At 46.0% G+C, this 12,743-nt stretch overlaps 1 protein-coding gene across 3 annotated transcripts in view; it reads right to left on the bottom strand.

Annotated features, from left to right (window-relative positions):
• Nucleotides 1-5,745: 5,745 nt before the first annotated feature.
• The window catches only part of EEF1AKMT1 (EEF1A lysine methyltransferase 1), a 47,432-nt gene continuing 40,434 nt past the window's right edge, over nucleotides 5,746-12,743 (bottom strand). For all 3 annotated transcript variants that reach the window (XM_003833021.7, XM_055097154.2, XM_034936411.3), the window contains exons 4-5: nucleotides 8,657-8,937; nucleotides 5,746-6,031 (exon numbers count right to left, since the gene is read on the bottom strand). In XM_003833021.7, coding sequence (XP_003833069.1) covers nucleotides 5,895-6,031; nucleotides 8,657-8,937 — 418 coding nt within the window. In that variant the 3' untranslated portion in view covers nucleotides 5,746-5,894. The remainder of the gene's footprint in view (nucleotides 6,032-8,656; nucleotides 8,938-12,743) is intronic.

The following is a 12,743-nucleotide window of genomic DNA, read 5'->3' on the forward strand; positions in this document are numbered from 1 at the left end:
CTTGAGGTTTAAATTCATCGAGATTTGATTTGGTCTTAGAAAGATCAACTAGTCAGGTAAGGTCAATGTCTTGGATCTTTTGTGACACCCCCAAGACCAGGAAATGTCCTTTATTCACATGCTTCACTCCCAAATTTCAGCTACCACAGAAAGACCAACTGGCAGCCTTGGTCTGATCCAGATGAATGGGTCACTCAGAGACTTCAGCTCCCACTAAAATGGACAGAAATTGTGCATGAAAAACACATCACTGAGCAAATCCACACTGTCCAAATAAAAAATTCAAAATGGAAAGCAGTAGCTATGGATAGCTCCACAGACTACACTTCCCCATTCAACCTCTGGGGGAAGAAAAGGGATCCTCTGGTGGTGGTATGTCTAGAACACATTCCTGTCCAGGAACCAGAAGGTCCACAGCAACAACAACACAAATCCATACATTAAAAAGAACTGCCTTTTTTTTTTTTTTTTTGAGTCGGAGTCTCACTCTGTTGCCCAGGCTGGAGTGCAGTGGCGCGATCTCGGCTCACTGCAAGCTCCGCCTCCCGGGTTCACGCTATTCTCCTGCCTCAGCCTCCCGAGTAGCTGGGACTACAGGCACCCGCCACCTCGCCAGGCTAATTTTTTGTATCTTTAGTAGAGACAGGGTTTCACCGTGTTAGCCAGGATGGTCTCGATCTCCTGACCTCATGATCCGCCCGCCTCGGCCTCCCAGAGTGCTGGGATTACAGGCGTGAGCCACCGCACCTGGCCCAGAACTGCCTTTTAAAGCAGCAACTTAGGTGTGTTTTCCATCATCGCTGCTGTTGTGTAACACTTTCCAGGTCACTCCTCAAATATAAATAGTGCAAGCGTTGGAGGAAGGGCACACAAGGAGAGGAAACTATCTGCATGGGGAAAATGTCATGATTTTATTCACTGCATTAATTATTAGTTTAACCTCAGCTTGCTAAAAGATAGCACATTCCTAACAGAAGAAATGAGCTTTCCATTTGAAGATCGAGAAAGGCAGCCTCTGTGTTTTTTCTCTGTACCGTACATTCATCCGCTTAGTGACTATCTACTGGGCACCTGCCTGGTTCTAGTCACCCAGCTCCTGCAAGGCGGTGGTGAGCGAGACAGCCTCCCTCCTCCACTAAAATGATGAAAAGGCAAAGCTGCTCAAGCGCCTCGCACCTGAGTGCCGCTCTATGAACCTGCTCCCTTCACCTCACTAAGCTTCATTTTCCTTCCGTGTGAAATGAGGTCACAGCGCCCACCCTGTGAGGATTCAACACTGTTGGTAAAGTGCCTGGCACAGTGCCTGGCACACATGAACACGTGTGGACAGGGACACATCATTGCACTGCAGTCATTCATAAGCCACATTGAAAATAAACATCAAGCTAAGCCTTCTGCATTTTAAACTTATCTTTTATACCAAAACAAAGTCACTTGTTATGTCGCTTTAGGAGGCATCTGTCACTTACAAGTGACTTTTTTTTTTTGTATGAAAGGTAAGTTTAAAATGAAATCGCTGGGCCGGGTGCAATGGCTTATACCTGTAACCCCAGCACTTTGGGAGGCCGAGGTGGGTGGATCACCTGAGGTCAGGAGTTGGAGACCAGCCTGACCAACATGGTGAAACCCCATCTCTACTAAAAATACAAAAAAATTAGCTGGGCGTGGTGGCGCGCAACTGTAATCCCAGCTACTTGGGAGGCTGAGGCAGGAGAATCGCTTGAACCCAGGAGGCAGAGGTTGCAGTGAGCCGAGATCACGCCATTGCACTCCAGCCTGGAAAACAAGAGTGAAACTCCATCTCAAAAAAAAAAAAAAAAAAAGGCTGGGCACGGTGGCTCACGCCTGTAATCCCAGCACTTTGGGAGGCCAAGGCGGGTGGATCACGAGGTCAGGAGTTTGAGACCAGCCTGGCCAAGATGGTCTCTACTAAAAATACAAAAACCCTGTCTCTACTAAAAATACAAAAATTAGCAGGCGCAGTGGTGGGCGCCTGTAATCCCAGCTACTCAGGAGGCTGAGTGAGACAGGAGAATCGCTTGAACCCAGGAGGCGGGGATTGCAGTGAGCTGAGATCGTGCCACTGCACTCCAGCCTGGGTGACAGAGCAAGACTCCACCTCAAATAATAATAATAATAACTGACAAGTAAAATAATAAACAAATAAAACAAAATCTAGAACTTTAACTGGGCAGCAGCATTTAAATATAGTATGTTGAAATTAGAGGTGGTGGCTAAGCTTGGGAAGGTACTGTTTCAATGAATAACAAGATCTTCTTAGGACAAAATTTTTTTCTCTTGCTAAAACTGAAGGGTTTTTTTTTGGTGGGGGGGGGTGTTGCAGAGATGGGAGGTTGGTATTGTGTTTTATCAAACAAATAAGGAGGTTTACTGGCTAGATAAACTGTGCCAGCCAAAGTTCAGTGACATCTCCCTCCCTGCTCCCAGATCCACTTGGTTTATTTCACACATTTCCCTCCATGCCTTTCATTCCCAGGATTTGTGGAGGGGCAACACATGATATTTGTACATTTCAGAGCTTCTTCCCCTCTTCCCAGAAAAGTGCATGTTTCCTTCACATGAATTCTACCTGGAGGATTCTGTGGCAACCTTTGGAATGGAGGTGCTTTGCTGGTTACTGAAGATCGTTTCCAACTGACAGTATTTCAATTATATACTTGTTCTACAAAAATGGAATCATTTGGGAACAGAAATCCAAAAACACTCTGCAAATACCAACAGTTCCACAGTCAGGGGCCAGTTATCTCATTATGTCTTACTGCATCTCTTCCAGCAGGGCAAAGGGGGGAAATGGTCATTTTTAGTAGCTGGTGCCAGCTCTGATTTTAGGAAGGAATGAAAGGAGAAAGAGTACAGAACCCCCGTCTGAAATGGGGTCTTAAAGTTCCCCCTGCCTTTCATCTCTTCTTGCTGTTCAGGCCCTCATCACCCCAGACACGCATCTGAAGAGTTTCTGAGAACTGCTGGAATTTTGTTAGCAAAACAGAAATTACTCTTCTACCCCTTCCCACTAATCAGGAAGGACTTAAAAAGACGTGGATTAAAACATTCCTTTTAACCTCTGCAGTGCTTTACTAAGGTACAGGAGGTGAGGGAGCCTTGGGGGTTCCAGACGGCATGACCGACTGTGGGTATCGCCCAGCCCTGACGCCTCCCACCTCATTAACTGCCCAAAGGAATATACCAGACCTAGTGAGTTTTTTAAAATATAAGGCTGCAGAGGTATAGATGGCCTTTTATGAAACCTAGAAGTGGATCATATATGAACACAGGTTTGCTAAAATCAAAATCACACCAGGGTCCAAAGCCATGAAACATGTTGGCTGCTTATTAAACAAAAAATGCCTTCACCTCATTGCATAAGCCTCCTAACTTACAATGTTTGTACATTTTTTGAGAGGAATCCAACTTTGTCCCTTCTCTCCCTCACCTCCTGTGAAAAAATAAGGCTTCTCTTTAACTAACCGCTGGATTCATAGGACAACTACAATTCTGTCATTTCTAGACTACCACTCTCCCACAGGTCCTAAGTCAAACATGGCATTTCTGTACATAATTTGTTACTACAATGTAACAAATTACATACAGAGCAAACCACATATGGAAATAATAAGGTAGGGGTTATTTTTTAAAGAACACTTATTGAAAACTTAACAAAGGCCAGGTGCTTGTACACTGATAAAAATACCAATGTCTCATAAAAAGAGTGATTGTTTTTTTCTTTTTTTTGAGATTGAGTTTTGCTTTTGTTGCCCAGGCTGGAGTGCAATGGCACAATCTCAGCTCACTGCAACCTCTGCCTCTGAGGTTCAAGTGATTCTCCTGCCCCAGCCTCCCGAGTAGCTGGGATTACAGGCGCCCAACACCATGCCCAACTAATTTTTGTGTTTTTAGTAGAGACAGGGTTTCACCATGTTGGCCAGGCTGGTCTTGAACTCCTGACCTCAGGTAATCCGCCCACCTCAGCCTCCCAGAGTGCTGGGATTACAGGTGTGAGCTACCACGCCGAAAAGAGTGATTTTTAAAGTAAATTAAAAGTTGCCTCTGTCCTCGGGCAGCCGAGGGCTAAGAAACAGCAAGAAAGACCAGGCCTGTCCTCCAGGCTTCCCTGACCCAGGCCTCCTCTCTGGCTCAGTCAGGACAGACTGGGTTTTGCTCCAGTGGGTAATGAGCCCATGGTTCAATGACACAGGCTCATTCCTGGCTCTCCTCGTATCCCTGGCAGATGGGCAGTGGCCCTGCTCCACTCACAGCCAGAGGTTGGAAATGACACATCACTTCCTTTCACATTTTGGGATTTTGTTGTTCTTGTTTTTGAGACAGGGTCTGGCTCTGTCGTTCAGGCTGGAGTGCGGTGGCACATCACGGTTCACGGCAGCCTCGCCCTCTTGGGCTCAGGTGATCTTCCCACCTCAGCCTCCCAAGTGGCTGGGACTACAGGAGTGTGCCACCATGCCCAGCTAATTTTTTTTTTTTTTTTTTTGTATTTTTGGTAGAGACAAAGTTTTACCATGTTGCCCAGGCTGGTCCCGAACTCCTGGACTCAAGTGATCCATGCCTGCCTTGGCCTCCCAAAGTGTTGGGATTACAGGCATGAACCACAGCACCCTGCCTCCTTTCACATTCTGTTGGCCAAAGCAAGTCTTATGAGGTGGGGAAGTATAATCCTTTCCTAGAAAGAGGACATTAATTTTTTGGAAAGTTTTTATTTCGAAATGATTGTAGATTCCCAGGAAATTGCAAAAATATACTGAGAGGTCTTATGCCCTACACCCAGTTTATCTAATGGTAACATCTTACATAATTATAGTGCAGTGTCACGATCAGAAAATGGACACTGGCTCAACCCACAGATCCCATTCCAAGTTCACCAGTTTCACGCGAGCTCATCTGTGTGTGTGTGTGGTTCTATGCAATGCTGCCACATGCAGATTCATGAAGCCACCACCACAGACAAGACAAAGAACAAGCTACCACCAAGGAGAACTCCCCTTTGTGGCCCGCCCATCCCCTTCGCCCCATCCTGATGCTCCCCCTGCACCCACGAATCTCTCCTCCCTGGGACTGTCATACCTAGAAACATCCAGTGTGTGACCTCTGCGGAGCGGCTTTTTCACTCAGCGTGATGCCCTCGAGACGCAGCCATGCTGTGTGTTCACTTCTGATTGTTGAGACATCCTCTGGGGTATGTACAGAGGAATATTTTCTGAACGGTGAGAATCTAGCACACTCGTCCCAGCTCCATTTTTTGGTCCTGGTGTTTGGTTTACAGATGGGTCTTTCATTTTCTCAGGCAGTTCAGAGGGAGGGTGCTGAGTCTGAGCCACGCAGGGAGGGCACCTGGGCACCTGTCATCCCTCGCAGCCCACCTAGAACCTGGAGGAGGAGGAGAGCTCTAAGAGGCATTCAGACGCTAGTTACTGCATTATTGCCTTTTTTCATGGAGGCAAGTCTGTCTCCTTGGAGGGCTGGGGTGGGACATGGGGGTGGGGTTCCTCACAAGCCCTAGGATGCTACCAGACCGCTCTGGCCCGAGGCAGAGGCCAAGGTCCTGTCTCATTCAGGAGCCCTTGGGCAAGCCACACAACTGTTCTTCTGTTTTTACACATGTTAAATGAGGAGAGAAGATCAGGCAGATTCTAAGGTTTCTTCCAACTCGAATTCCATGGATTCAGGTTGGCAGAAGACTGAGCTCTAGGGACGCCCTCCCTAAGGAAACAATAATGAAGATCGCACACTTTATTTTGAAAATCAGGCCAGGGACAGCTCCAGTTTGGGGGGAGGGGAAGAGATTATAACTTTTAAATCTACTACGAAAATACAAAAAGAGGAATGTGACAGGGTTCCTTCCTGTGTTATGTCACCGTCTGTAATCAGATCCCACAGTCCAGCCCAGAATCATAATTCACATAACAGCGAAACTCATTTGCCAAGTTCCGGGTGTGTCTTGGAACAAACGTGCACATCTTCACTCCAAGGAGTTCTGCTGCCTGTTCTTCCATGATGGCACCTGAAGAGAACAAAGCAAATGAATCCAGAGAGTGACAGCCCAGCCGGAGCTCAGTGCGTCCTGAGCTGTGAGAGGGGCTCTAGGCGGACCACCGGTGGCAATTAGTTGACAATTCACAAGTGGGGGGAGGGAGCGAGTGTTCTTTACATTCCCTTTCACCTTCTTCAATATTTTTGCAATTTACCAACTTTTTTCCATGTCTTTTTTATTGAATGAATTATTTTCCTACCTCTGCAAAGCCGAGACACTTAGAAATTTAGAAGCAGATTATACACACACACACACACGTACTATATATATATACACACATATGGAAAGCAAAAATAATTACTAAAAACTAGCATTTCCCAACGTTGAGCCAAGAGCCTTTTTCAGTAATATCCAATCTTGCAAACACAGGTGCGAATGTGTTGCCACTCCCTTTTGCCATCTGCTCCCAATTTCTCCCCGCCCTGGGCCCACAGCGCACAGCCAGCTCCCCTGCGACATCCCCGCAGGAGGTGGCATCCACAGCCCTGATTCCTCTCCTCTCTTCCCCTCCACACTCAAATACAGCAAGCTCTCTCAACTTCATCTTCAAAGTATCTCTTTGACGCCCCTGCCCTGCCCTCCTTGCAGGCCACCCCCCTCCCTGGGGTGCAGCAACAGCCCGCGATGCCCAGGTCCACGTGCCCCAAAACCTCGGTCAAGTTAAAGCGAACGTCTTACGTCTTCAGACAAGTTGCGTCCCGTCGCCTTGGGCTTCTGAAGAAAACCCCAATGCCCACGGTCCCCTCTGTTAGGAGGCACTGGGGGCCTCCTGCCCCGACTCTGCCCTCCCGGGCCGCTGTGGCCGTGGCTCCTGACCCCTCAGGTCCCTGGGGCAAAGTGCAGATCCCTGGGTCTCTGTTACTCTTCTCAGAGTTAGTGCTTCCAGTCTTTAGTCTATTTTATAATTATTTTTTCAAAGTGTCCCCTGAAACTAAAATGCACACTCCATGAGGCCAGAGCGCTGCCTGCCGGTGCACAGAGCGCTGCACAGAGCTCAAGGAAGCAACGGAGTGAATAAGCGTGCAGGCAACCACGGCATCTGTGCGAACAGAGCGCCCCTCCCCACACACGCAGCTCTGCAACACCAGAACAGCTTCCCGTGGCTCCACTCCTGGCCCAGCCCTGTTCCCAGCAGGGTGCCCAGGGGACAAGCGCAGCCCGGAGGGACTGGGGAATAGCGTCCACAACAGCACTCAAGGGTGTGGACACCACAGGTACCCAGAAATAAAGAGATGGGTCAGTTGGTAAGGTTTCAGTTCTCAGAATTTTTTTTTCTTTGAGACAGTCTTGCTCCCTGCCCAGGCTGAAGTGCAGTGGCACCATCAGAGCTCACTGTAGTCTCGACCTCCAGAGATCAAGCAATCATCCCACTGAGAGGTGAAGCCAGCTGGACTTCCTGGGTCTAGTGGGGACTTGGAGAACTTTTCTGTCTAGCTAGAGGATTGTAAACACACCAATCAGCACTCTGTAAAATGGACCAATCAGCACTCTGTAAAATGGACCAATCAGCACTCTGTAGAATGGACCAATAAGCAGGACGTGGGTAGGGACAAACGAGGGAATAAAAGCTGGCCACCCCGCAGCCAGCAGTGCAACCAGGTGTTGTCCTCTTCCATGGTGTGGAAGGTTTGTTTTTTGCTCTTCATAATAAAGCTTGCTGTTGCTCACTCTTTGGGTCCACACCAACTTTAAGGTCTGTAACACATACCACAAGGGTCTGCCACTTCATTCCTGAAGTCAGCGAGACCACGAACCCACCAGGAAGAAGAAACAATTCCGGAGGTGCCGCCTTTAAGAGCTGTAACACCACGAGGTCTGTGGCTTCATTCTTAAAGTCAGTGAGACCAAGAACTGATCAGAAGGAAGAAACTGCAGACACACCACCTCCATCTCCCAAATGGCTAGGAGGCCCACGCAACCACACCTGGCTAATGTTTAAAATTTTTGTAGAGATGGAGTCTTGCTGTGTTGCCCAGCCTGGTCTAGAACTCCTTGCCTCAAGTAATCCTCCCACCTTGAAGTTCTCAGATTTACTCTATTGAATTTTACCATATCTGCCTTAAGTATATCAAACCCAGCTTGGTGGCACACACCTGTAAGTTCCAGCTACTTGGGAGGCTGAGGTGGGTGGACTGCTTAGCCCAATGGTTTGAGGTTAGAGAGAAAAAAAAAAGTATAACGATCTCGCCAGTAAGAAAACTCTTCTACATTAACCCAATCTAATGTCTACTCTGTAACCTTAGGCAATTCACTTAAACTCTATAGATTCCAAACTTCTCTTTGATAAAGGGTAGAGGCTGGATAAGATACCACTAGTATTGATGATGGTATGTAAAAGTAACAGCCGACATTCATCAAGTAGTCACCATGCACCAGACACAGTGTTGGGTACTTTGTGTCACTTAATTCTTTAGGACCCTTAATGGCAGAGTATTATCAGTCCTAGTTTACAGATGAGGAATCCAGGGCACAAAGAGTTAAATAACTTGTTCACAAGTCACACAGGAAGTGGTGGACTCAGGATTTTTTCTTGACCCTGAAGACCTGAATAGCCACTGTCGGTGACTTTGATGAGATATGAAATGCAGCACCTACCTGTGCACAGCAGAATCTTGCCCCGCGTCAGGTACTTGATGGTTTCTGATGTTTTTCTGAGACATTCCTCCGAAAGATAGGGAGGATCTGCTATTACGATGTCAAAACTATGTGCAGCAATTCTTTCGGGTAAGTCCAATGGATTATTGTAATCATAGAAAATAAACTCCTCTCCATACATGGCAAATCTTTTGTCATATTCAAAGATGTATATCGAAAAGTTTTCTCTGCACAGCTCTCTGAGTTTCTGGTAAACACTAGGGGCACTCACACATGCGATTCTAGGAGACAAAATGAACACACTCATGAAACATCTTTAACAGAGAGATCATGGTGTTAACAACTTCTTCACTAAACAATACATGGGTCCGAGTGCTCAGAGTTTCTTACAGGAAACAATAATGCAAACTAGTGTAATAGTCAATGTTGAGAAAAAACTTTATAGTGTCTCACTTTTAAGGAATCTGGTACTTAAAAGTCTGTAACTTATAATTTTTTTTTCTATTTTTTTTTGAGATGGAGTTTCACTCTGTTGCCAAGGCTGGAGGGAAGTGGCATGATCTCGGCTCACTGCACCCTCTGCCTCCTGGGTTCAAGCTATTCTCCTGCTATTCCTCCCGAGTAGCTGGGATTACAGGCGTGCGCCACTGCGCCTGGCTAATTTTTTTGTATTTTTAGTAGAAATGGGGTTTCATCATGTTGGCTAGGCTGGTCTTGAACTCCTGACCTCAGGTGATCAGCCTACCTCGGCCTCCCAAAGTGCTGGGATTATAGGCATGAGCTACCGCGCCTGGCCTATAGCTTATAATTTTGAGGTATGAAAGGCTATAGTTTTTATAGTGAAAAATGTAAAATATCAGGAACACATTAGACAAAATTTAGATGTAGTTAGCCCAAAGCCTAAATTTACCTATTATTTTCATGCTAGGCCTTTGATATTTATTTTAAATACTTTTTGTCCCAACTAAATACTATAAAGTCATTTTGTAATATTCATGATCTTGAAAGATAAACCCAAATAACTCCCCAACTCACTCCAGTTTTCCATAAAGATACATTAAAATGTACTCTCACTGCAGACAAGCTATGCTGAATTTCTGCTTTGCTTCTTTTTTGTATAAGGAAATTAAAGTATCTATCTCATTACAGCAGCCCAGTTTATGAATGGGTAGTGTTTTAAGAGTTAACTGTTAAAACCAACTGCCAAAAAGCTAGAAGTAACCTAAATACGGAATTATTGAGTTGACTGTGATACATCTTTTTTTTTTTTTTTTTTTTTTGAGACAGGGTCTCACTCTGTTGCCCAGGCTGGAGTGCAGTGGCATGACCTCGGCTCACTGAAACCTCTGCCTTCCGGGTTCAAGCGATTCTCCTGCCTCAGCCTCCTGAGTAGCTGGGATTACAGGCACCCGCCACCACGCCTGGCTAATTTTTGTAATTTTAGCAGAGACGGGGTTTCACCATTTTGTCCAGGCTGGTCTTGAACTCCTGACTTCATGATCCACCTGCCTTGGCCTCCCAAAGTACTGAGATTACAGGCGTGAGCCACCGTGCCTGGCCACTAATTATTTTTATAGAGACAGGGTTTTGCCACTTTACCCAGGCTGGTCTCAAACTCCAGAGCTCAAGCCATCTGCCTGCCTTGACCTCCTAAAGGAGGCATGAGCCACTGTGCCCAGCTGGTATGCCTATTACAATGGAAAGTTCTGTGGCCATTTAAAAAAGGCTGAAGCAGCCCTCTCTATGCTGATAAGGAATGATCTCTGAGATCTATTCAAGGAACAGAACAGTGTGAAGTATGCTTTCATGGGAGTGGGAATATATGCACATAGATGTACAGGTGACCTCTAGAAGGTGTCCAAGAGACAGTGACCATGGCTGCCTCATGGGAGAGTGCCTGGGGGACCTGGATACAATAGAGAAGAGAGTGACCTTTTCTCACAATTCCTTTGTCACGTTTGGATTTTTATATGTGCATACACTGTCATTCAAAAAAGGACCTAATTTAAAAATTACGCTCAGCTTTAAAAATGTGTGACACATTTCCAACAGAGACAGTGTTACCCGTCTTACTTAGGTACCCATGCTGGGCTAAGCAGGCTTCTCAGCCCAAAGACACTGCAACAGATAATAGAACCCGTGACATCGCATAATGTTTCTATGGAAACATGTGTTTCCCTGCTGGCAGGACACAACTCTCCCTGCACAGCAGCTCTAGATCAGGGCAGTGGGAGGGGGAAAAGAAGCTGGAGTACAGTGGGATTATAGCCTCACTGTGCTGACAGAGAATGAACTGCAACCAAAGATTATATATGCACACTATGAAAACATCTTCCGATAAAGAAGATGAAATAAAGATATTTTCAGACAACAAAATTGCCTCCAGCAGGCATTCCCTGAGAAATCCACCTGAAGGATGTACTTCAGGTAGGACAGTGGTCCAGGATGCAAGAAGGGATGGGAGCGAAAGACCGGTGGGTCTGGTGGGGATGGTGGTGGTTACCAGGCAGCAGTGGGATCAGAGAACCTGTGTTGAAAGCCTAGCTTTGCCACTTCCCACTGGGTGACCTTCTGCAAGTGGCTGAACTTCTGGTCTCAGTGTCTGTCTTTAAACTAGAGTGTGTAAGAGGAACTATTGCACAGAGATACGAGGATAGAATGAGATGACCCTGACAATGCACTTACAACAGGAGAGGGCACACAGTAAGCACTCAATAAATGCGGTTCTCATTCATCTTTATTTTATTATTTATTTATTTATTTATTTAGAGACGGAGTCTCGCGCTCACGCTCAGGCTGGAGTGCGGTGGCGGGATCTTGGCTCACTGCAAGCTCCGCCTCCCGGGTTCACTCCATTCTCCTGCCTCAGCCTCCCGAGTACCATCTTTAAATGATGACTTAGTTCCTATGAATACTGAAGTTGACTTTCAAAGGAGGTTAAAAGTTGCTTCCAAGGCCCTCATATTAGTGGCAAAAAAGAAAGTATATGTAAAAGCAGTGTCACTAAGAAAAACCTACTAAACCACTACATATAATCAAAAAAAGAAAAAGAACAGTTAAAAGAAAAATGGAAGATTTCCCACTAAAGATGGCAGATTGAACACATTCATTTACATTTGCTCCCTCATGAAAGCCCACTAAAAACAAGAGTGCAATTTCATGTTGTCTTATTTAGGAATACAAGAGCAAAAACCAAAGGGCATGTCAGCGGAGACTAAAGAAATCACACTGAGGAAGCGGAACAGCAGATGGGTGGGTAGCGGGGCTCGGCAGACCTGCAATGGCCGAATCCTACACTGGCAGTTGGAAAGCTGAGAAGCGCCCTGGTTCACGTGGTGGCATACCCGAGGGCTCAGGATGCGACAGAACCCGGTAACTCAAGAAGCAGAGGTGAAGGTGGGGCCAAAACTGGGAGGTTTTACTGAAAGGCCTATTTTAAGAAGCAATTCATTCTCAGGATTCTCTGCTATATCCCAAAGCCTGCCCCCCCACCATGACTGTGGCAGAAAACTGGAGGAGTGTTCTCTGGATGGGGGGATGCTTGGAAGGAGGATGCCAGGCACAGCGGTTGATGATGTACCATGTGGAAATTAGGAGGATTAAGTTAAACGCATTGGATGATGAAACTTCCAGCCTTTCAGTCACATGCCTCCAAGGATGATGCCCACTAGATGTATAACTTCCAGTCAGGAATTAGGAGAATCTTCCCTAGACCACTGACAACACTACAAGAAAAGTCTTAGACACGGGGGTTCCCTAGGAGAACGGCTCATTCAGATGCTCCAACTGTAGAGATCAAAGCAGATGAGGCTCCCAGTTTTCGAGTGCCCCACCCTTCAATGTCCACAGACATTTAAGGAACATAGATTAGATAAATATATCATATGAAATTAACAAACAGAAAAAGCATTTTGGAGTAAATAGAGACTATGGAGGGAGAAGAGAACTTTAAAAAATTCTGTAATATCCTCAAAAGGATGAACAAGACACAATAATAAAGAAATACTCAAAGACCAAAAAAAGAGCTGCAGACAATTCCAAGCATGGAAGCAGATACGGTAAACTCAGTAGAAAGTTTAGAAGATAA

This window comes from Pan paniscus, chromosome 14 (genome assembly GCF_029289425.2).
Source record: "Pan paniscus chromosome 14, NHGRI_mPanPan1-v2.0_pri, whole genome shotgun sequence".
Classification (NCBI taxonomy): Eukaryota; Metazoa; Chordata; class Mammalia; order Primates; family Hominidae; genus Pan; species Pan paniscus.